The sequence below is a fragment of the Schistocerca nitens genome, chromosome 5 (assembly GCF_023898315.1).
Source record: "Schistocerca nitens isolate TAMUIC-IGC-003100 chromosome 5, iqSchNite1.1, whole genome shotgun sequence".
NCBI lineage: Eukaryota > Metazoa > Arthropoda > Insecta > Orthoptera > Acrididae > Schistocerca > Schistocerca nitens.
Window position 1 is genome coordinate 324,719,037 of NC_064618.1, and position 21,519 is coordinate 324,740,555.

At 43.3% G+C, this 21,519-nt stretch overlaps 1 protein-coding gene across 3 annotated transcripts in view; it reads left to right on the forward strand.

The window, feature by feature from the left end:
- The window catches only part of LOC126259413 (serine/threonine-protein kinase greatwall), a 110,022-nt gene that overhangs the window by 52,491 nt on the left and 36,012 nt on the right, over nt 1-21,519 (forward strand). Inside the window, exons 6-8 of one of the 3 annotated variants that reach the window (XM_049956191.1) lie at nt 524-633; nt 2,508-2,595; nt 9,108-9,805. In XM_049956191.1, the coding sequence (XP_049812148.1) occupies nt 524-633; nt 2,508-2,595; nt 9,108-9,805 (896 nt within the window). The remainder of the gene's footprint in view (nt 1-523; nt 634-2,507; nt 2,596-9,107; nt 9,806-21,519) is intronic. The other 2 variants (XM_049956192.1, XM_049956193.1) reach the window with 2 other exon arrangements.

Consider the following 21,519-nt stretch of genomic DNA (forward strand, 5'->3'; position numbering starts at 1 on the left):
CAGACATGCCTTTGCCTCCTTTTTACACAGTCACACGCGCTGCCTTGTTTACATATTTTAAGTGCAAAGTTGGGGAGATAAACATTGACTAAGATAAGTGTTTAAATAGTTTTGTGTACAAATATATAATTCTGAAATGATTGGTGTAACTTCACTGTTCCCAGTAGAGTGGAACTGAACCCTTCATCTTCCTTGTAGCTATGATAAAAACTGGTTATATATTTGAGACAAGCTTTTTACTATTAGCACATGTGAGTACTGGTGTTGGAAGATATATTAATTAAAGGAAAAGATGTTTTGCATTTTTCGTTCTGTATGAGTGATGGTTACTACAGGAACAAATTATTGAAATGTAGACATACAAAATGCTTGCATTAGTCCCAGGAAATTTGATTCCTTCAGAGAGGAACACCCATCACTTGTTTCATGCATTTCATTTATTTAAAACAGTTTTCCCATTGAGCAATGATATACATAATTGAAATTATTTTGTGCATAAAATATTCATTTGATTTGTTTTCAGATTTGGAAGTATCAGATCTACTGAAAGATTCTCCTGATAGTGTCAGCGTCACGACATTATCTAAGAGGACACCTGGCCAACTCCTTTCACTTACATCACGCCTTTCATTTGTAAGTTCCTGGTACATTGCTTTTGTGGGGTCAACCTTTCTCATTGAGACAGTTATTCAGCTATATGTGTGTCATTACAGACATATGCACGCAGTTTATCCCTGAACAGCAACAGGTGTCACTTCTAGATATTTCTGTCTTTTAATTGATCTGGCTGGTGGTGATGCTGAATAGTGTGTTCGTGTAAGATTGTGTTTCCCCTCATCCTCACCCTCATCACCCTTACACTTTCCTTCTTACCCCCACCAAAACTTAACCCAAACAACCCCTCCTACCCTCCCCTCGAAACCTCCTTTTCCTACCCTCTTCTCCAAAACCTGCTTCCTACTCTTCCCTCCAAAACTCCCTTAAACCCCCCCCCCATCCTCCACCCCCCCCTCACCCCGGTCCGCGGCACCCCTTCCTGGTCCGCAGCCCTCCCCCCCCCCCGCCCCCCGGTTTGTGCACGACATCCCCCAGTCCGCCACCCCCACCTCCCGCTCATCCCCCCCCCCCCCTACAATGTCAGTCCATTGCCTCCCCGCGGTCTGCTGCCGCCCCTCACCAATTTACGGGTTCCGCTACCCCCCCCCCCCCCCTCCGCCAGCCCCCACGTGTGCCCCCCCCCCCCTCCCCACACACAAATAAGTCAATATCTTATTTGATGAGAAATCATTCTGAGGTTACGTTGTTTTTTGTGAACATATGTTTCTTCATTTTAATTTCTCTAGAACATTAAGTTGCTTGTATACAGTACGAAGTAATTGTTGCGACTAGAAAGAATATTTTCATTTCTAATAGAAAAAACATCTATAAGTTCGTAGACCTTTGTGGGCATAGTAAATTTCTGAAAGATACTCCTGGTTAGTAGGCAGGAACATCATACCTGATTGAAAACATCTTTGCAGTAAGCACATGATGGATAACCATCCCAATTACACTAGACACAGTGAGAGGAGCAGCAAGTCACAGAAGTAGCTATCTCTGGATTCCCCAACATGAACCATTAAAATTCCATCTCGAATTAAATCAAGTGAGGATTATGAGCTCCCTCCATCTCTACTCCCAACATGCAGTCAGATTAAAAATTTTATTTATGATCTTTTTAAGGAATTAAAGGGAAGGAGCAAAAATTATATATTAATTTGCATGGTTCTAGTTGTAGGTGTATTGCTTACACTGGTGAAAGCCACTTGTAATAGTGGCCAAAAAGTTGGTACACCATTTTGTAACATGACACAGCCTACAGTCCAGAACAATATTGTCAAAATAGAAAAAAGAAATCAAATTAAAATAAAATAAGTGTTTGTTGCTACATGTCAAAAGTTCAGGCCCTTAACTCATTATTCTGGGTTGTTTAAGCAGCTAACGTCTTTCTTGGATTAACTTTTCTTTGATTTAACTCATGTTTATTGCCCTTTCTTTTTCTTGTTTGTTCTTCCACTTCCCCTTGTAAATTTCTTTTCCTTTCCTGTATCCTTGCTTTAAATTTCGAAAACTAAATTTGTGCTTTGGTGACTAGTTAGTAGTTTTGCCTTCCCTATTTAAAATATTATAATTGATGTGAACTTTGTACTTTTATTTTAAATAGATGTGATTTATGCAGCAATACATACTTAAACTTATCCTTTCTGCTTTGAATTTTATGTATGAAAATGATCATTGTATTGCACTGTAACATTTTTTTTGCAGTCTTCTTGGTTGTAGTCATTCCAGTCAGTTGCTATCAATCATGGTATTATACTGCAAACATTTCCAAGTCCATTTAATAAAATTGCAAAAATCTTGACTTTTTGATATCAGCAATATCTTATATACTATCTCTAACACTATTATTCATACTGTTAATTCACTGTAATATTGTGGTTTATTTGTGTTATTTCCTTTGTTTTTAGGGTTCCGAGAAATATCACTACATGCGAGAAGAAACTGTATCATCTCAGAGGACCTTTGAGAGTGGATCAGCACTTAGAGATTGCTCTAGTAAGAATCATATTACATGTGTTGATTAAGTATGAAGCTGTGAAATATTACAATTGCTCTTGGTATGCCCGTAGCAGAAAAATGATGATAATATAATGAATATACACTGAACCAATACCTTCTGGCCACAGATGTTGAGACTGATGAACACATGGTGGTGTAGCAGGCAGATGATGTAGTAAGGTGATTATAATTAAAGTTTAACTTTCAAACCACTGTAGAAATAACACCACTGCTCAGAATGATGTCAAATTGCAACAGAATATTATTGGAGAAGGGGGAAAATCTATGGCAGTAGAAAAATAAATAGTTACAAACTTCAGCGATAGACAGTGCTATAAGCACCATAATTTAATAGTAGTCGACTACAAATTACAAATGAATCATACAGAAATGCCTAAGGTGTACATTTGACGTTAAACTGTACTAATCAGTGTGCATGAGTGTGCAGGTGTGATCCTGTTAGTTACATAAGCCCATCCACCACAGCAAGGTCATATTGCATCGGGTCGGAAAAATTGGTTTTTAGTTGTCCTGAGGCCAAAAACTGCATAAAAAGCATTAATCAAAATCAAATCGGATTATTCATTTCTTTTTCTCAGTGCAAAACATGTTCAATATGCTGTCCACCGTTTTCTGCAACAAGTTGAAATCGAGAAACAGCATGTTCCACAACTGATCGAAGTGTTTCTGGAGTCACATTGAGAACGTGTTGTGCAATGTATGCCTTCAGTGCAGCTAAGTTTGCAATCGGAACACTTAACACATCATCCCTTACATAGCCCCACAGCCAGAAGTCACACAGATTAAGATCAGGTGATCGGGGCAGCCAGGCTGTAGGGACATGACGACTGATAATTCTAGCATTTCCAAAATGGTGCTTCAGTAGCTGCTTAATTGGATTTTCAATGCGTGGAGGTGCGCCATCTTGCATAAAAATGACCCCATCTACACAACCACACTGTTGGAGAGTTGGAATGACGTGGTTTTGCAGTAGACACTCATAGCACTTACCAGTGATGGTACAGGTAACAGGACCAGAAGCACCTGTCTCTTCGAAAAAATTTGACCCTATGATAAATGATTCCGTAAACCCGCACCACACAGTGACATTTTCAGGATGAAATTGTGCTGGTTGATTTGCATGTGGATTTTCCATTGCCCAAATTCGACAGTTCTGTGTATTGACTTATCCTGTGAGATGGAAGTGGGTTTTGTCTGTCCATAAAATCTTCCACGGCCAGTCATTGTCCACTTCCATGAGAGCAAGAAATTCTAAAGCAAAGGTCTCTCTTGCTGGCGGGTCAACAGGAAGCAACTCGTGCACATGGGTGATTTTGAATGGATAGCAAAGAAGGATGTTTCGTAGGATCTTACGCACCATGCTCACGGGTATGTCCAATGTTTGGGCAATTAACATGTTTGCACACCACCTCTCATCTCCTCCTGCATTGCTTTGGCTACTGCTTCCACTGAGTCAAATCAATTCATTTCCTCCCTCTACCAGGTTGCACACCAAAAGAATCTTTCTGAATAATTTTCTCCAGACCCACGGCAGTCATCAGACCAACGCCTTTTTTCAAACCCTTCAGTGTACAGAACTTCTGCAGAATGACTTGTGCACAGTAATCATTCTTGTAATACAGCTTTACAAGCAGAGTGCAATCATTCATTGAGACAGTCATGGCAAATGTCACAAATGGTAAAGAAGGAAAAACTGTGTAACCGGTGTGTTTATACCAACTTCAATAGGTCGTGCGCATGGACAGGTGTTTTCATTTACATATTCTGACACATACAGCGCCATCTATTGATCAGTTATCACAATTGTTTTTTTTCTCCTGCCATACGTTTTCCCCCTTCTTTGATAATATTCTGTTGCAATTTGACGTCATTCTGACATGTTTTGAAAGTTAAACTTTAATTACAATCACCCTGTATATAAGCAGAGCAGAGATGGAGGAATCATTCTAGCAACAATAAGAGGTTCTCATGACACAAGCGACTTGACAAAGGGCAGATTGGTACGGCCTAACATGGGAATGAGTATCTAGGAAACAGCAAAGCTGGTCAGCTGTTTGTAAGTGGTTGAAGAACAATGATACCAGAAATAGGCAAAAAGGTGTTAGATGTCCATGCTTTAATCAAAGATCGTGGAGGTTAAAGACTTGCCCAATCTGTAAAGCAGGATATGTTGCTACCTTTGGTAGATCTGATGACTGAGCACAATGCTTGTGCAGGCATAAGTGTCTCAGAGCTTGCCGTTCAGCCCATATTGCTGCAAATGTGATTTCACAGCTGACAGCTCCCACATGTTCCCATGTTGAACCAACAGTGTTGTCATTTATGATTGCAGCAGTCATGGAATCATAGAGATCAGACCATGGATCAATGGAAATGTACTGACTGTTTCTTGTTAAACTAGGTCAGTTATCATGTCTGAATGCACTGTCATCCAAGTAAATGGCTGCTTGAAACATACAATGTGCCACAGTCACAGGCTAGTGGACGCAGTTTTATACTGTGGGTGATGTTGACCTGGGTTTCCATGAGACCTATGTTGGTAATCAAAGGCACAATTACAGCTGTGGACAGTGTGAACATTATTGCAGACCACCTGCATCACTTCATGCTTGGTGTCTTACATAAGACGGACTGCATGTTCCAGCAGAATAGCTGTGTGTTGCAAGTCCAGAAGCTTGGTACAACAGTTTTAGGAGCATTATTGTAAACTCATGGTGATGTCTTGCCCACTGAACTTGCCTGAGCTGAATCCAATGGAAAACATTTGGCAGCAGTTTCATGCCCACAAATCTCTATTCTGCAATTTAGAGGAATTGTGTAACGTTTTTGTAGAAATCTGGAGCCACACACTTCCATAAACCTACCAAGGACTTATTGAATGCATGTCATGCAGAATTGATTCTGCATTGTGTTCTGAAAGTGGACCAACATGCAGTTAAAGAGGTGGTCATCGTGTTTTAACTTATCATTGTATTTTAAGTATACAAAAGAGCTTTGCATTCTAATCATACCACCATGAAATTAACATTAAAGGTTGATAAATAACTGTTCTCATTTTAAAACCACATCCTTCACCACTTGGAATACACTTTATCTGTGTTGTATATGACATACAGTTGAAATCTGTATATTTCAAAATGGATATACAGATTTTTAAGGCTTTGTAGCTTTTATTATATTCAACTAAAAAATATAAATAATACATCAAATGAAAGAGCAGTTCAAAGAGTTTTTTTTACATACCTGGGATATGCTATATTTCATTTAATATGGAACAGCCAATAATGCCTGAAGAATGTGTTAAACAAGTGAGAATCTTTCACACACAGTCCCAGGAAATCAGTTCAGAAGGCTAGTCATGAATTAGCAATTCAGTGGCATGTATGTGGAGACTTTCAAGGAGACGCTTACGACTGTGTCATTACCGTTTGCTCTTACAGACCACAGTTTACGTGCCCCAAGTTTGCAATTGAAATGTTGCTGCATGACGATGAAGACTTGTGGGATCAGTGAAGAATTGAAATTTCACGTAAGTGGAAACATGAAGACACATAACGTGTACATTTGGGGGTCAGTAGATCCGCATGAGATGGTACAGTTGCAACAAGGCTTCCCTAAATTGATTGTTTTCTGTGCCATATCCTGGGAGAAAGTTTACCTGCCTTTATTTCTTGCTGAAGTAATTGTAACTGGTGTTTCTTAGCTTAATGTGTGAGAACTATGGCTGTTTCCTCAATTGGAAGAAGCTGAACCACAGAACTGTATTTGGCAACAAGATACTGCGCTGCCTCACTGGCATCACTTCGTACGTGATTGGTTAACCATTGCTGTACCTGATGGCTGGATTGTGTGCAAGAGGCCAGATGAGAGAGCTTGTTTGCATGACTTCCACATTCACACATGACCTGATACCATTCAATTTTTACCTTTGTGGGTTCATAAAGGATCAAGCATATGTGCTTCGTCCACTACCAGCTGATGTACTTGACTTTAGAAATGTTGTTGCAACAATTACTCCAAACACTCTGATCAAGGTTTGGGAAGAACTCGCCTATCAACTCTTATGTGTGATGAATAGTGCTCACATTGAACACTTGTAAGAAAAACTATGAGTTGCCCTCTTACTTGATGTATTATTTATTATTGTAAGTTGAATGTAATAAATGCTACAAAGCCTATTCATTTTGAAACACAGTGTATTTATTGCTTCACAGATATTTTTTCAGTTTCATCCTATTTGCTGAACTATTTTGAAATAACTACTTAAGTTATCCTTGAAGAAAAAGCAGTCAATGGGCATTAAGAACTGGAGTAAGTGATGGCTAATCTCTGAACTGGAAACTATCCACTAGTTCTATCTGATACCAACTATATCTGCTGTGGACAGGTGCTGCTAAATCTTGATATTACCTCACCCTATAATTTTAGGCATAAGACATGTTGTAATCAAAGTATGGTATGAAATCATAGTATTCTAAAGTAGAACTTTCTGCTCTGTTATTGAAAAATATGTAGAATCAGATGATGTTCTTAGCTAATAGAACACATTTTTATTCTCCTTGTGTCTAGTATCCCATGGGCTACTACAACTCAGATACTCACCAGTAGGCATATGATCTCTTGCTCTATGTCCTTTATATCTCCAAGGTTGCCTCTACAAACTTCATTATGCATGGCAAAACACCTATAATGGAGGAAACAGTGTAGGACTACTGTGTGGTCATTACTTTTGCTACACTTTGCACAAAAATGAGATATTGTGTGGTTAACATGAAAAAGTTTAAGGGGGAAGAATGGCTGAGCATTACCTTTTTTAGGAGGCAGAATTCAAAGCACAGCTGATATATACATCCAGAGATAGGAAAAAATGTACCTAGCTTTAAGAACTGTTTCTCCTTCCACATGGAGAAAGGAGGGATAGGTTGTACTGAGGGGCATGTCACTCAGACCCCAGAACGAGAGAGATTTACCTGTAGTGAGAACAAATGGAGACAGTCTTAGCAATCTCTTTCCTCTATTTAGTGATATCATTTCCTCTATCTGGTGATATCATTTCCCCTATCTGGTGATATTGTTTCCTCTATCTGGTGATATCATTTCCTCTATCTGTAGTGAGAACACATGGAGGCAGTCTTAGCAATCTCTTTCCTCCATCTAGTGATATCATTTCCTCCATCTAGTGATGTCATTTCCTCTGCCTGGTGACATCATTTCCTCTGCCTGGTGACGTCATTTCCTCTGCCTGGTGACGTCATTTCCTCTGCCTGGTGACGTCATTTCCTCTGCCTGGTGACGTCATTTCCTCTGCCTGGTGACGTCATTTCCTCTGCCTGGTGACGTCATTTCCTCTGCCTGGTGACGTCATTTCCTCTGCCTGGTGATCTCTTTTTCTCAATCTAGTGATTATTTTTTCCTTTTTCAGCAATATTTGCTCTGTGACCTGTGGTCTTCTTTTTTTTCCTATGAGCAATTCTCCATTTAACACTCTTCACCAATCTTTTTGCAGTCCTATTTATTTTTCACTCATCTTTTCAATGTATTTATCAACTATCTTTTGTTGTAAGATTTGCTAAGACACCAGACTTGCTTTAGGAGAACTGCTGTTAAAATTCCCATCCAGTTATCCGGGTTTAGATTTTCTGTGATTTTTCTAAATTGCTTAAGGCAAATGAAGAATAGTTTGTTTGAAAAGAGTACCTGTACAATGGATTTCTTGTCCCATCCTTCCCTAAACCAAACTGGTGCCCCGTCTTTAATGACTTTGTTGTCAACAGAGCATTACACTCTAATCTACCTTCTTTTCCTTTTGTTGTTGTTACAAGATTAATTTATTGTCAATTATGTTTTGCGCATTCTTCCAGCAACCTTTTGTCTGTATGGAGAGTCTCTTCATCTTGTTCTCCAGTTTCTCTGTTATACCACCATTTTCACCAGTCTCTCACCTCTCCTATTTTTACCACACTCATCACATTCCCTAAGCTTGTATGTCAATAACTACACTCATTCCACATACATGACTAAGTGTAACCAAACACCTGTCATACATTCTTGTTCTTCAGCCCTGCTTAATGTTGGGAATTACTAATAAAGGGCATCATCTTAAAATTTCCTGTCTCTGGTTACAGTCAATCTTTCCTCTAATCCCTCCTTGAATTACGAACTGATGAGTGCTTATTGCTTAACTCATCTTGTTTTTGACCAATACATAGCCTGTATTTAAAATCCACCTTTCAGCCCTAGTATCTGATTGCACACATGGTTTAATTCTTATTGAAGCAAGCCATCATCCTTGTTTTCCCTCATTATAACCACTGAAGGGTCCATCTCACCATAGAATTTGAGTTCCTCATTTTTTGCCTCTTTAATGTAAGTGATGGGCTGCCATTTGTCTTGTGTAATTTTTCCATTTTTCAAGTGAATTTTCCTTTTGGTAATATAACAACACTATTAGTAAAGGATTAATTCAATTGTGTGTTTTCTTATTGCAGATCAAGTATTCAAACCAAAAAATAAAATATTAAACACAACCAAAGAAGAAAATAAAATAAAAATTATTAATGGAGTTTCTCCTTCAGCAGATCTGAACAACACTCGCTTATCCGGAATAAAACCATTTTCGCCCATGGACTACAAATCTTGTTTAAGTGAGAGTGGTTCAAACACAAGTGATTCATATCATACTTGCAGTAGTAATACATTTGACAGTACCAATGTTGATTCAACAAGGAAAGATAAAGAAAATGACATAATTGCACAGTTGGCATATCAAAATGGCACTCCCCCTGTGAATCGCTTGACATCATTTAAACGTCCAATAGTTAGGGGGATGAAAAGAAAGCGTAATTTTCATAACAGTCTAAATTCAGTGGGAACTGTCTCTCAGACAGGACTCTCTGAAGAAATTTATCAGTTAAATGTCTCGGGGAGAACAGCAAAGAAAGTAAATATTTCCAGAATCTCTGAATCTTTGCAGTCAGCTTCATTCAGAAGTGCCAGTCCAGTGAAAGGGGTTCTAAGAAATTCCACATCATTGACTTACAGTGACATAAAAGACCACCACAATCAAGAAAAAATATATGTTTCTACACCTATATCATCTTTAAGTGTAAGAAAAATTACAAAAACAACAAGATTTGAACTTCCTCTTTCAAGCGACAAGTCTGGAAATTCTGGAACACCAGACCAGGTATGATATTTTTCTACTTTATTATTGTTATCTTTAAAGTATGGTGTGTATTCTTTGAGAGGTGTCATGAATTCAGTTTTGTAATCAAGAAAATGAACTTGTTGCTGTCTCAATTTACTAATAAAAGAATGTGTATAATGTGTACATGTTCTCATAATATCTATGTATTTTGTTTCTCAATTGCCTGCCTTGGTAATGCAGTAATTTAATTTTTGCCACAAGGAAACAGACAAAAATTATCCAATAAATTGCATCATGAGATTAAATTCAATAGTTGGAGCCGGCCGAAGTGGCCGTGCGGTTAAAGGCGCTGCAGTCTGGAACCGCAAGACCGCTACGGTCGCAGGTTCGAATCCTGCCTCGGGCATGGATGTTTGTGATGTCCTTAGGTTAGTTAGGTTTAACTAGTTCTAAGTTCTAGGGGACTAATGACCTCAGAAGTTGAGTCCCATAGTGCTCAGAACCATTTGAACCATTTTTTTCAATAGTTGGACAGTAATTTTGCTTTACATAATAATGGAAAACTAACTTTAACATCACTATGGTGAATATAAGTACAGTATAAAAATATCACAGAGTTCATAGAGTTTCTTTAGCTAAATCCTATCATCATGTGATACAACTGAATAGTTGTTAATACTCTATGTGAATTGTGGAAAAACAACCTTTTGTACAACACAAGCTCTCTCTATATTTTGATTGATTGCACATACTTGCGGATGAAATCTACACCAGCATTTGTGGAAACTTTAGTGTCCAGAAAAAATGTATGAATCCAAACTCGGGAGGTGTATGGGGCACTGCACAATAAAAATTTGGAATAAAGATTTCAGAGAGATGGCACATGTAGGTCCAGTGGTGGCCCCTCTTGAGTGACCAGAAAGACCAAGCACAATGTGTGAAGATCCAACAAAGTGGGAATGTAAACACAAGTCTCAGTATGTCTTATCAGCATCAGATGTCACATCAGCAGCAAGTGAGTACAGTTGAACAGGCAGAATGATTGATTTTCAGGGAATGGGTTTGTCATATTGTGATGTCTCAGTACAGGGCTTGGTGTTAAGACAATGACAGTGGTACATATGTGGAATCACAGGATACAAGGATGTTGTCTGGAATAATGAGCATGTACCGAACCATTCACTGTGACCGTATCATAAGATGACCACCATGTAGGTACTGTAGTTGTAATGGACTTTACAACCTCATACACATTGTAAACTAACCATTGGAATACAGCAAATGATGTAAACTTTTCTGTTACCATATTTACAGGGAAATCCCAAACCAGTTCTCAAAAATCGATTTCCCGTTACCACTTCTTAGTAGTCATGCAGGCACTCAAATAACGATTCTGGAAATGTAGTTCCGGCAGTCAAATTACTTCTTCCACAATTAATTAATCTGTAAACTGCTACGCTCACTCTGTCTGTTAGGGGCAAAGACTATGGTCGTGGCCAGTACTTAGAGACAAAAATTTGGTAATTCTGTTCATAGGAGTATGAATGTTTTTTCACTCATTCAGAAATTTTTTGGCCATTTCATGTCTCCAAAAGGTTATATTAGCATAATGTTTGATCACTGATCATTTTTGACCTTTATTCACAAAACATTGATTGGTGGTGATAAGCTTTTTAAATATCTCATCTCTTACAGTCTCCTCCTCCTCCTCCTCGTCCCCCTTTTTCTTGTCATTCTCCTCATTAGTGCAGTGATGTCCATGAGGAAATTGTTCTCTCTCTTCATTAAAAAATATTGTGAAAGTACTTTTAACCTCACTTCTCACACAGACAAAATCAGGCAGTTAATTTACAGACACCATTCATTCAGGACAACTGGCATTTTGAAAACCTATGTTTCATAGAGCTAGCACATTCAAGGTTGGACTAATGTGTAAACAAGACTGTGAAAATGGTTTCTGAAACTTTTTCATCTTCCAGAAGTTGTGTAGCATGTAACCATGATGTGTGTGTAATAACAGAGTGTTACACAAAATCGATCCAAGTAACACAAGTACGGTTATATTCATAAACCTCTGAACAATAATGGACTTAAGCCTTTTGTGACTGCACATGTGCAAGACAAAAGAATCATACAGAAGGTGCAACAGAAGCGATACACAGAACAATTGATGTAAGTGGTACAAACTAAAAGAACATAGTGAAAGTGAGTCAGCACTGCTCTGCACGTACATAGGCATGAGTCGCAGGTAGATTGCGTGGTGGCCTCTAATGGCTGGCCCACTGTGATACAGTTGGCTGTCAATTTAAGTACACATACGACACTACGCTCAGTGCACTCACATGCACTAATAGCAGGATACGGCACACATCTTCCTTGTGCAAAGAGGGTACCGTGTGATGGAGGAGATGCCAGCAACCCAACGAGATAGACATCCACCAGATTTGGAGTGGCAGCAGAAAGTGCTGATGGTAGGAGTGGGACAATGTGTTGGGTGGGCACCAGGGAGGAGGGTGTTATCATCATCTCTGCAGCATCCTCAGCAGGTAAGTCCCACTGTGGAGGAGATGGGTCTGGACCCACCAGTGATGATGGCTGGGGCAGTGATGGCTAGGGGGCCGGTGGAGGCAGCCTCACCAGGATGGCAGGCTGCAGCAGCGGACCCAAGGCTGGAGACAGACTGGTACCTGGTGCTGGGAAGCTGAAACCCAGGGTATCACTCGTGGAGGAGGCAGTCAATGGAAAGGGGGCACCTCCACAACAGGTGATGAAGGACTCGACGCAAGGGCCATGGGGCAGACTGTGGCGACAGGGGCTGCACCTGCGAACTGATAGCTTCTGGTGGTGAGCAGGGCACAGCTTAACAAAATGGCGAGCAGGGACGTAACTGATCAAATTGGCGCGGCACCAGCATATCAACTGTACGGAGTCACAAAGACACATCACCAGTGGTGGAAAACGGGCCAATATCCATTTGGGCCAGCGACCAAACCCCAATGCCCACAATGGCGATCCAGGCACGAAGTGGCCAGATGAACTTGATCATGGAAGTTGCAGCGCAGACCACAGAAGTCGAAGGAGCTTTCGTGGCAGCCAGGTGTGAAGCAACTCAGCCGGGCTCTGTTCTCCTGTAGGCGTGAAGTAATAGGTGCTCACAAAATAAAGAATGGCACATGTCCCACAAAGAATGCACAGCAAACTTTTTTGTTTGGGACTTGAACCTATGCACTAATTGTTCCACCTCGCCATTTGATTTTTGAGGTGTCATGATGAATGATGTGATGGGAATACAACAATTGAGAGGTATAAGAAACAAACTGGAGCCCATTATCAGAAACTAAGGTATAAGGAAACTCCCAATAGAGAAACTCTCAACAACTTATGAATTGTGACCTGACCTGACATCGATGCACACCAGAGAATTTAAGGAAAATGCATCCATAATCAAGAGCCAATAGGAATTCAAGACAAGACTCGCAAAGTTGACATGAATGCGTTCTCATGGCTGGTGAGGAGTGGGCCAGGAGGACAGAGATGCCTTGGGAGCTGCCTGTTGTCGGACTCATTACTCACAAGCCACACCAATTTTGACATCAATCCCAGGTCAAAAAACATGTCTTCTAACTGACACTTTAGTGTGCGAAGCTCTCCAATGGCCCTGGTGGAGAAGGTATAGAACCTTGTGGTATAACATGGCAGGAATGACTACTCCAGGAGAGAGGTCTTCCATGGACAACAGCAAAACAATGCCAATGGCAGCTGCTATGCGCAAAGTCTTAATTGGGAAACCCATGACCAAGGTCTGTGTTCCAGCATCAAAATGGAAGCAAAGCAGTTCTTCACAGTCAAAGCCAGGATTGGGCCCACAGGAAGATGGGACGAGGCGTCTGCATTGGTATGTTTAGTCTAAAATGGATTTCATAATTGTAGCAACACAAGAACAGTGCCCAGCATTGTAGATGGTGTACTGCCTTGTCAGGTAAGGAAGTGTGAGGGTTAAACAAGAGAACCAGGGGTTAATGGTCAGTAATAAGTTGAAACTTGAAGTCATACAAAAAACATGAAATTTCTGGAGAGCATAAACTATGGCAAGAGCCTCTTTTTCTACCTGAGAGTAACGCTTCTGTGCAGGAATGAGAGATTGAGAGGTGAAAGCAACAAGGCGACCAGAGGCCTCGGCATATTGGTGAACTAGGACCACATCGAGGCCTTACTGTGAGCCGTCAGTCACCAAAACTATGACCTGTTCCAGAGGGAACATAACTAAACACAGGGCCAAGAGTAGTTCGGATTTCAACATGTGAAAGCGAGTTCACAGTATGGGCACCAGCAATAAGGTACATTCTTATGTAACAAGGCATGCAATGGGTGGGCGAATGTGGCCTCTCCCAACAGGAAGTTACAGTAGCAGCCTATCTTCCCTAGGAAGTCCTGAAAGTCCTTTGTGGATGAGGGGTGAGGCTTAGACATAACATTGGAGATGGGAAACTTCATGGCAGATTAAAACTGTGTGCCCGACCGAGACTCGAACTCGGGACCTTTGCCTTTCGCGGGCAAGTGCTCTACCAACTGAGCTACCGAAGCACGACTCACGCCCGGTACTCACAGCTTTACTTCTGCCAGTACCTCGTCTCCTACCTTCCAAACTTTACAGAAGCTCTCCTGCGAGCCATGTCTCCGCAATATCCTTTCTTTCAGGAGTGCTAGTTCTGCAAGGTTCGCAGGAGAGCTTCTGTAAAGTTTGGATGGTAGGAGATGAGGTACTGGCAGAAGTAAAGCTGTGAGTACCGGGCGTGAGTCGTGCTTCGGTAGCTCAGTTGGTAGAGCACTTGCCCGCGAAAGGCAAAGGTACCGAGTTCGAGTCTCGGTTGGGCACACAGTTTTAATCTGCCAGGAAGTTTCATATCAGCGCACACTCCGCTGCAGAGTGAAAATCTCATTCTGGCATATTGGAGATGGGGTCTGGCAGAGTGTGAATCCCATACCAAGAGACCTCAAACTCCAAATAAACAACAGAAGGTTGAAAAAAACTGAGGTTTCATGAAGTTGCACTGTAAGCCTGGAGATTGTAAGACAGTAAAAAAAGTGTGCAAATTTTTCAAGTGATTGGCCATGGGGGAGCCCGTGACAACAGTATCATCCACATAATTAATGCAACCTAGGACAGGCATTGTTAATGTACTCTAAAAATTGTTGGAAGATAGTGTTATAGAGACTAAAAGAAGTATTCAAAATCACAACTTGCCCATACTCGTTGTCCACAGAAACTTCCAGAAATGTGTCGGACAAATCAATTTGAGAAAAGTACTGACCACCCAATATTTTCACCAACAGTTGCTTCTGGTGTAGGAGATGATATGTATTCATGATCAGCTGGGCGTTGGCAGTAGTACTGAAGTTGCCACAGAGGCAAAGTTTCCCGGTGTCTTCCGTACTAAAACCAGGGGAGACAACTATTCATGAGCCATACCAGGTTGCACCACTCCCAGAGATTGAAGTCTGTCCAATTCTGCTTTCACCTGATAATTCAGGGTGAGAGGAATGGGATGTGCGCAAAAAAAACGAGGCCTAGCCATAGATTTTTCAGAAATATGAGCAGAAAAATTCATAGCACACTCTGTGCCTTCCAAAAACAAGTCCGAAAACTCCTCACACTGTGTTTACAATAGGGAACACAGTACCTGTTTGGACACAAGGTGAACTGCATCGGTGATAGAAACTACAAAGACCTGAAATGCATCCATCCCAACCAGATTCTCAACACCAGCATCAGCAACCACCAAAAATGTAATGGGACAAAGCACCGACTTGTAAGAGGCAGATGCCGTAAATTGTCCCAACAGCTCAGTGTTATGTTTGTTACAACTGACCAGCTTTCACGTGACTGTATCAATGGTGCCAAGCCTGAACTCACATAGTTTTGAGAATTCAATGACGCCACTACAGCACCGGTTTCAACCTGTTGCCAGAGCTCTTGGTGGAAAACACTTAACTCGATAAACAACTTGGGAGAAGTCGCAAGCATTGGAGTCATACAGATTACATCCATGTCCACATCCTGAGGAACCTTCGGCAAATGACAAATGGAGGAAATGTGTGTGTCCTTCCAGAAAGCATTACAAGTAGCCCACTGCCTACTGAACCATTGTGCTGGACAAAACAGAAAGGACAAGATGGAAACAGAAAATGCTGATGCTGCTTCTGTGGCGGTCGCAGCTGCTTGGGTCGGCAGTGGTCTGCTCGGCACTGGATCTGCATATTTACTGCCACCACTGCCGCTTCCTTGTGCAAGCTCTCTGTCATCCTAGTGGGAACATCTCGTGACACTACTGCCACATTTCTTCTCACTTCAGTTTGGTCACATGGTGCCTGAGAAACTTCTAAAGATTGTGCTATTTGCAAAACTTCTGACAATGGGGGGGGGGGGGGGGGGGTTCTCAGAGTATAGGCTTCTTCTGGTGCACTTCTTTGTCTAGAGCTAACCATGTAATTTGGTTGCACAGCAAAGAGTCAGCATAAGAGTTATTATGGGCATCGATAACGAATTGACACTTACAGCTAAGGCCATGATGTTCAACTGCCCAGGCCATATGTGATTGGTGTGGTTTCTTGTGCCATTGGTAGAGTTCAATACACGCCACTATGACGTGTTTGTTTGCAGTGGTAGCAAGACAATAATTAAGTGTAATTCATGAGAGGAATAAGGCTTTGCAGAAATTCAAGTGTCACACTGAAAGCCAAAAACTGCTATCCGAGTCTGTTTTTGTAAGCTTCCCAATCCTCAGCTGAATTATCATATGGAGGAAAAGTGGATGGCTAGACCAGTGGAAAGATACCCTGTCGTTTAATGGAAGCTGACAAAGTGGTCACTGCCGAAATAATCTATTCAGTCGGGGCCGGTAGCACAGCATCCATATTGACTAAACGTAATTGCACCGCGCTTAGAGACGTCACATGCGGAAACTCGTTGCCAGTTGTGTAGTAACTTAGTTGTACATGAAACTGATCCAGGCAACACAAATATGGCTTTATTCATAAATCTCTGAACAATAATGGAAGTAAGCCTCTTGTGACTCCACATGTAACAAGACAAAAGAATATACAGAAGGTGCAACAGAAGCGATACACAGAACAACTTATGTGAGTGGTACGAATTAAAAGAAATCACTGGTAGACATGCGGCGTGTAGACCATGCCGTGTGCACGCTTCCTAAAGATGGTTTCTAGTGGCCAGCCTCTGCTGATACAGTTGGAGGTTGATTTAAGTACACGCATGTGGTGACACTATGCTCGGCGCACTCTCACTGACACACACTAGTAGCAGTATACGGAAATGTGCTATGGTGGGATGTGTCTGGTCCAGGCTGGCATGGTAAGACAGGTCGTTGTGTTAGTTTCCATTGTACAAACACCATAAAATTCAGAGGGGATATGAATGCTTTCATTGGCAAGCTGAATGATAAGTTGTAGTGTTTTTTGGGTGACGTTCAGTTAAGCTTTTCCTTCTGTGATTGTTGCTTATATGCTGTGGGCTAACACACTGCCAATCTGCATTGTGCCTAATCTGAATAACATGGCCCGACACATAAGGAGGCTATGGCACTTAACCATAGTTCTGCAGCTGAACCTGCTTGTGCTTTGTGGTTTCACATTATATTGAATTCTCTCTCTGGTATAGTTTACAGTTCTTTAATTTTAATCATTTGTGTGTTGTCATGTACCTATTGTTCCGCACAAAATCCATTTTAATCATATTTATTCTTCTTGGTGCTGCAATTTTCACAAATGTTAGTGTTGTTGTGCAAGGCTGGTGGAAGATGTATTATCAAATTAAGTTCGAATTACTGGAATGCAACGCCTAAATTTGGGTAAAAGATGGCTTGTAACGTGAAGCATTATTGATAATACAGAGAAAAGAGTTCTAGATGTGCTCCAGAGTTATACAAAAACTGGGATAGGCCTCTGAACTCTATTCTACCAATAGATGGTGCTTTAAGCATCTGAAGGTAAACGATATTGGCTATAAATGTCAAAATGACAGATGAATCATAATACGACAGCTATGGTTTGAGTTGCACATTACACTATCTGTATTGTTCAATGTGCATGACTGCACAAGTTCAGCAGTTCTCAGTTGTGGCACTGGTAGATAGGTAAGCCCATCCACCCTGGCAGAGTTGTACCACATTGGAAGAGAAAAACTTGTTGGTAATTGTCCTTAGGCCCAAAACTGTCTAAAAAGGAAGATGACATCAATTTTCTATTGTCGTGGGGCCAAATACTGCATAAAAATCAAAATGACATCAGTTTCTAATCATTGTGAAATGGGTGCAAGACATGTTCAATATGCTATCCACCATTTTCTGCCATAAGTTGAATTGAGTAACAGCTTGTTCTACAACAGATCGAAGTGTCTCAGAAGTCTCACTTCAGCATGAAGTAATTGGAGCATTGAACACATCTTTCAGATAACATCTCACCCAGAAGTCATATGAATTAAGATCAGGTGATTTGGATGTAGCGAAATAACGGCTGATAGTCCTAGCATTTTCGAAATACCTCTGCAGTAGTCACTTCACTGGCTGTGCAATATGCAGAGAAGTGCAATCTTGCATAAAAATGATCCAACCCACAAGTAAATGCTGTTGAACAGTTGGTGAGCAAAGGGCTGTCATAGTGTTTACTAGTGACACTAAGGGTAAAAAGACTCACAGGACTCATCTCAAAAATATGCTACCCTACAATAAATGGTACTGTAAGTCTGCACCACAAGTAACCTTTGCTGAATGAAATGGTTGCAGCTGATGTGTATGCAGATTTTCTGTTGCCTACTTTCTACAATTCTGCGTATTGACGTATCCTGGGAGATAGAAATGGGTTTCGCCTGTCCACAGAATTTTCCATGGCCATTCCTTGTGTGGTGTCACCGCCAGACACCACACTTGCTAGGTGGTAGCTTTAAATCGGCCGCGGTCCATTAGTACATGTCGGACCCGCGTGTCGCCACTGTGTGATCGCAGACCCAGCGCCACCACATGGCAGGTCTAGAGAGACGTACGAGCACTCGCCCCAGTTGTACGACGACGTTGCTAGCGACTACACTGACGAAGCCTTTCTCTCATTTGCCGAGAGACAGTTAGAATAGCCTTCAGCTAAGTTAATGGCTACGACCTAGCAAGATAGTCTCACTTGTATCATCAAGAATGCTGTATACCAAAGGACGATATAAAAGTTAAGTGTTCTAGTAGCTACGTTCTTTTCTTTATCACATTCATTACGAATCCTGTTCCAGACTTCGCGCCAGTCGGCGTGTGTGTACGTGTGCCCTCTCGGCTACCCGTCTCTGTGGACTGGCTGCCTTGTCAGTCCACTACACCTTGTCCACTTCCATGTGAGCAAGAAATCCCAGAGCAAATGTTTGTCTTGCTGGCAGGTCAACAGGAAGCAACTCCTGAACATGGGTCGTTTTGTGTGGATAGCAAGCAGAAAGTTTTGTAGGATTTTATGCACTGTACTCACAGGCATGTCCAATTTTAAAGCAATTCCACATGCGCTGCATGTTTTCTCAGCACCGCTCGACCCCTTCTGCGGTCCTGTGGCCATGTCTTCGACAAATGTCAGATCAACTGCTTCCCTCCCACTGCCACACTGCACTTCGAAAGAACCTGTCTTCTCAAATTTTTGTAACCTTTTTTCCTAGACCCATAGCAGACAATGAACCAACATTTATTTCATGGTCTTGAGTGTCCGCAGCTTCTACAGGGCTAAAGCCACTGTTCTTGTAAAAGAGCTTTACCAGCAGTGATTGATGTTTCATGGAGAAAGTCATGTGGGCACCCTTGGATGCCAACTCATGAACAGCTATGACCTGTGTATATATTGGTATGCATATTCTGACACAATGGTCAAATTGCATCAATTTTTGTTTGTTCCATGGCATTTCCCTCTGTGTCAGTAATGTGCGGTTCAAATTTGACTTCATTCTGAGACGTGGATCTGTTTCTACAGTGTTTTGAAACTGGAACTTTGATTATAGACGCCCTGTATATACTTGCCTTTCATCTGTGGTAGTGATTGCATACACATTTGATTCATAGTGCACACATATCCTCCTCCACAATCTCTGTGCCTACCTCTTCTTTCCCCCATCTTTGTCCATCTTATCTTTCCACCTCTATCTGTCCATCTCCTCCTCCTCTCTCTCTCTGACCATACTTCCTACCCACTTCTTCTGTCCATCTCCTTCTCCGCCTGACCCTCTCCCTCTCCTCCTTCCCCAGTCTCTGACCCTCTCCCTCTCCTCCTTCCCCAGTCTCTGACCCTCTCCCTCTCCTCCTTCCCCAGTCTCTGACCCTCTCCCTCTCCTCCTTCCCCAGTCTCTGACCCTCTCCCTCTCCTCCTTCCCCAGTCTCTGACCCTCTCCCTCTCCTCCTTCCCCAGTCTCTGACCCTCTCCCTCTCCTCCTTCCCCAGTCTCTGACCCTCTCCCTCTCCTCCTTCCCCAGTCTCTGACCCTCTCCCTCTCCTCCTTCCCCAGTCTCTGACCCTCTCCCTCTCCTCCATCACCAGTCTCTGACCCTCTCCCTCTCCTCCATCACCAGTCTCTGACCCTCTCCCTCTCCTCCATCACCAGTCTCTGACCCTCTCCCTTTCCTCCATCACCAGTCTCTGACCCTCTCCCTCTCCTCCATCCCAAGTCTCTGACCCTCTCCCCCTCCCCATCCGTCTGCCCTCCCCATCCGTCTGCCCTCCCCATCCGTCTGCCCTCCCCATCCGTCTGCCCTCCCCATCCGTCTGCCCTCCCCATCCGTCTGCCCTCCCCATCCGTCTGCCCTCCCCATCCGTCTGCCCTCCCCATCCGTCTGCCCTCCCCATCCGTCTGCCCTCCCCATCCGTCTGCCCTCCCCATCCGTCTGCCCTCCCCATCCGTCTGCCCTCCCCATCCGTCTGCCCTCCCCATCCGTCTGCCCTCCCCATCCGTCTGCCCTCCCCATCCGTCTGCCCTCCCCATCCGTCTGCCCTCCCCATCCGTCTGCCCTCCCCATCCGTCTGCCCTCCCCATCCGTCTGCCCTCCCCATCCGTCTGCCCTCCCCATCCGTCTGCCCTCCCCATCCGTCTGCCCTCCCCATCCGTCTGCCCTCCCCGTCCGTCTGCCCTCCCCGTCCGTCTGCCCTCCCCATCCGTCTGCCCTCCCCCTCCCGCGAGCCTCCCCCTCCCGCGAGCCTCCCCCTCCCGCGAGCCACCCCCTCCCGCGAGCCACCCCCTCCCGCGAGCCACCCCCTCCCGCCCCCTTTCCCCTTCCTCCCCCTCCCTCCCCCCTCTCCCCCTCCCAATCTCCCTCCACCCTCTCCGCCATCTCCCTCCGCCCTCTCCGCCATCTCCCTCCGCCCTCTCCCCTCTCCGCCATCTCCCTCCGCCCTCTCCCCTCTCCGCCATCTCCCTCCGCCCTCTCCCCTCTCCGCCATCTCCCTCCGCCCTTTCCCCTCTCCGCCATCTCCCTCCGCCCTCTCCCCTCTCCGCCATCTCCCTCCGCCCTCTCCCCTCTCCGCCATCTCCCTCCGCCCTCTCCCCTCTCCGCCATCTCCCTCCGCCCTCTCCCCTCTCCGCCATCTCCCTCCGCCCTCTCCCCTCTCCGCCATCTCCCTCCGCCCTCTCCCCTCTCCGCCATCTCCCTCCGCCCTCTCCCCTCTCCGCCATCTCCCTCCGCCCTCTCCCCTCTCCGCCATCTCCCTCCGCCCTCTCCCCTCTCCGCC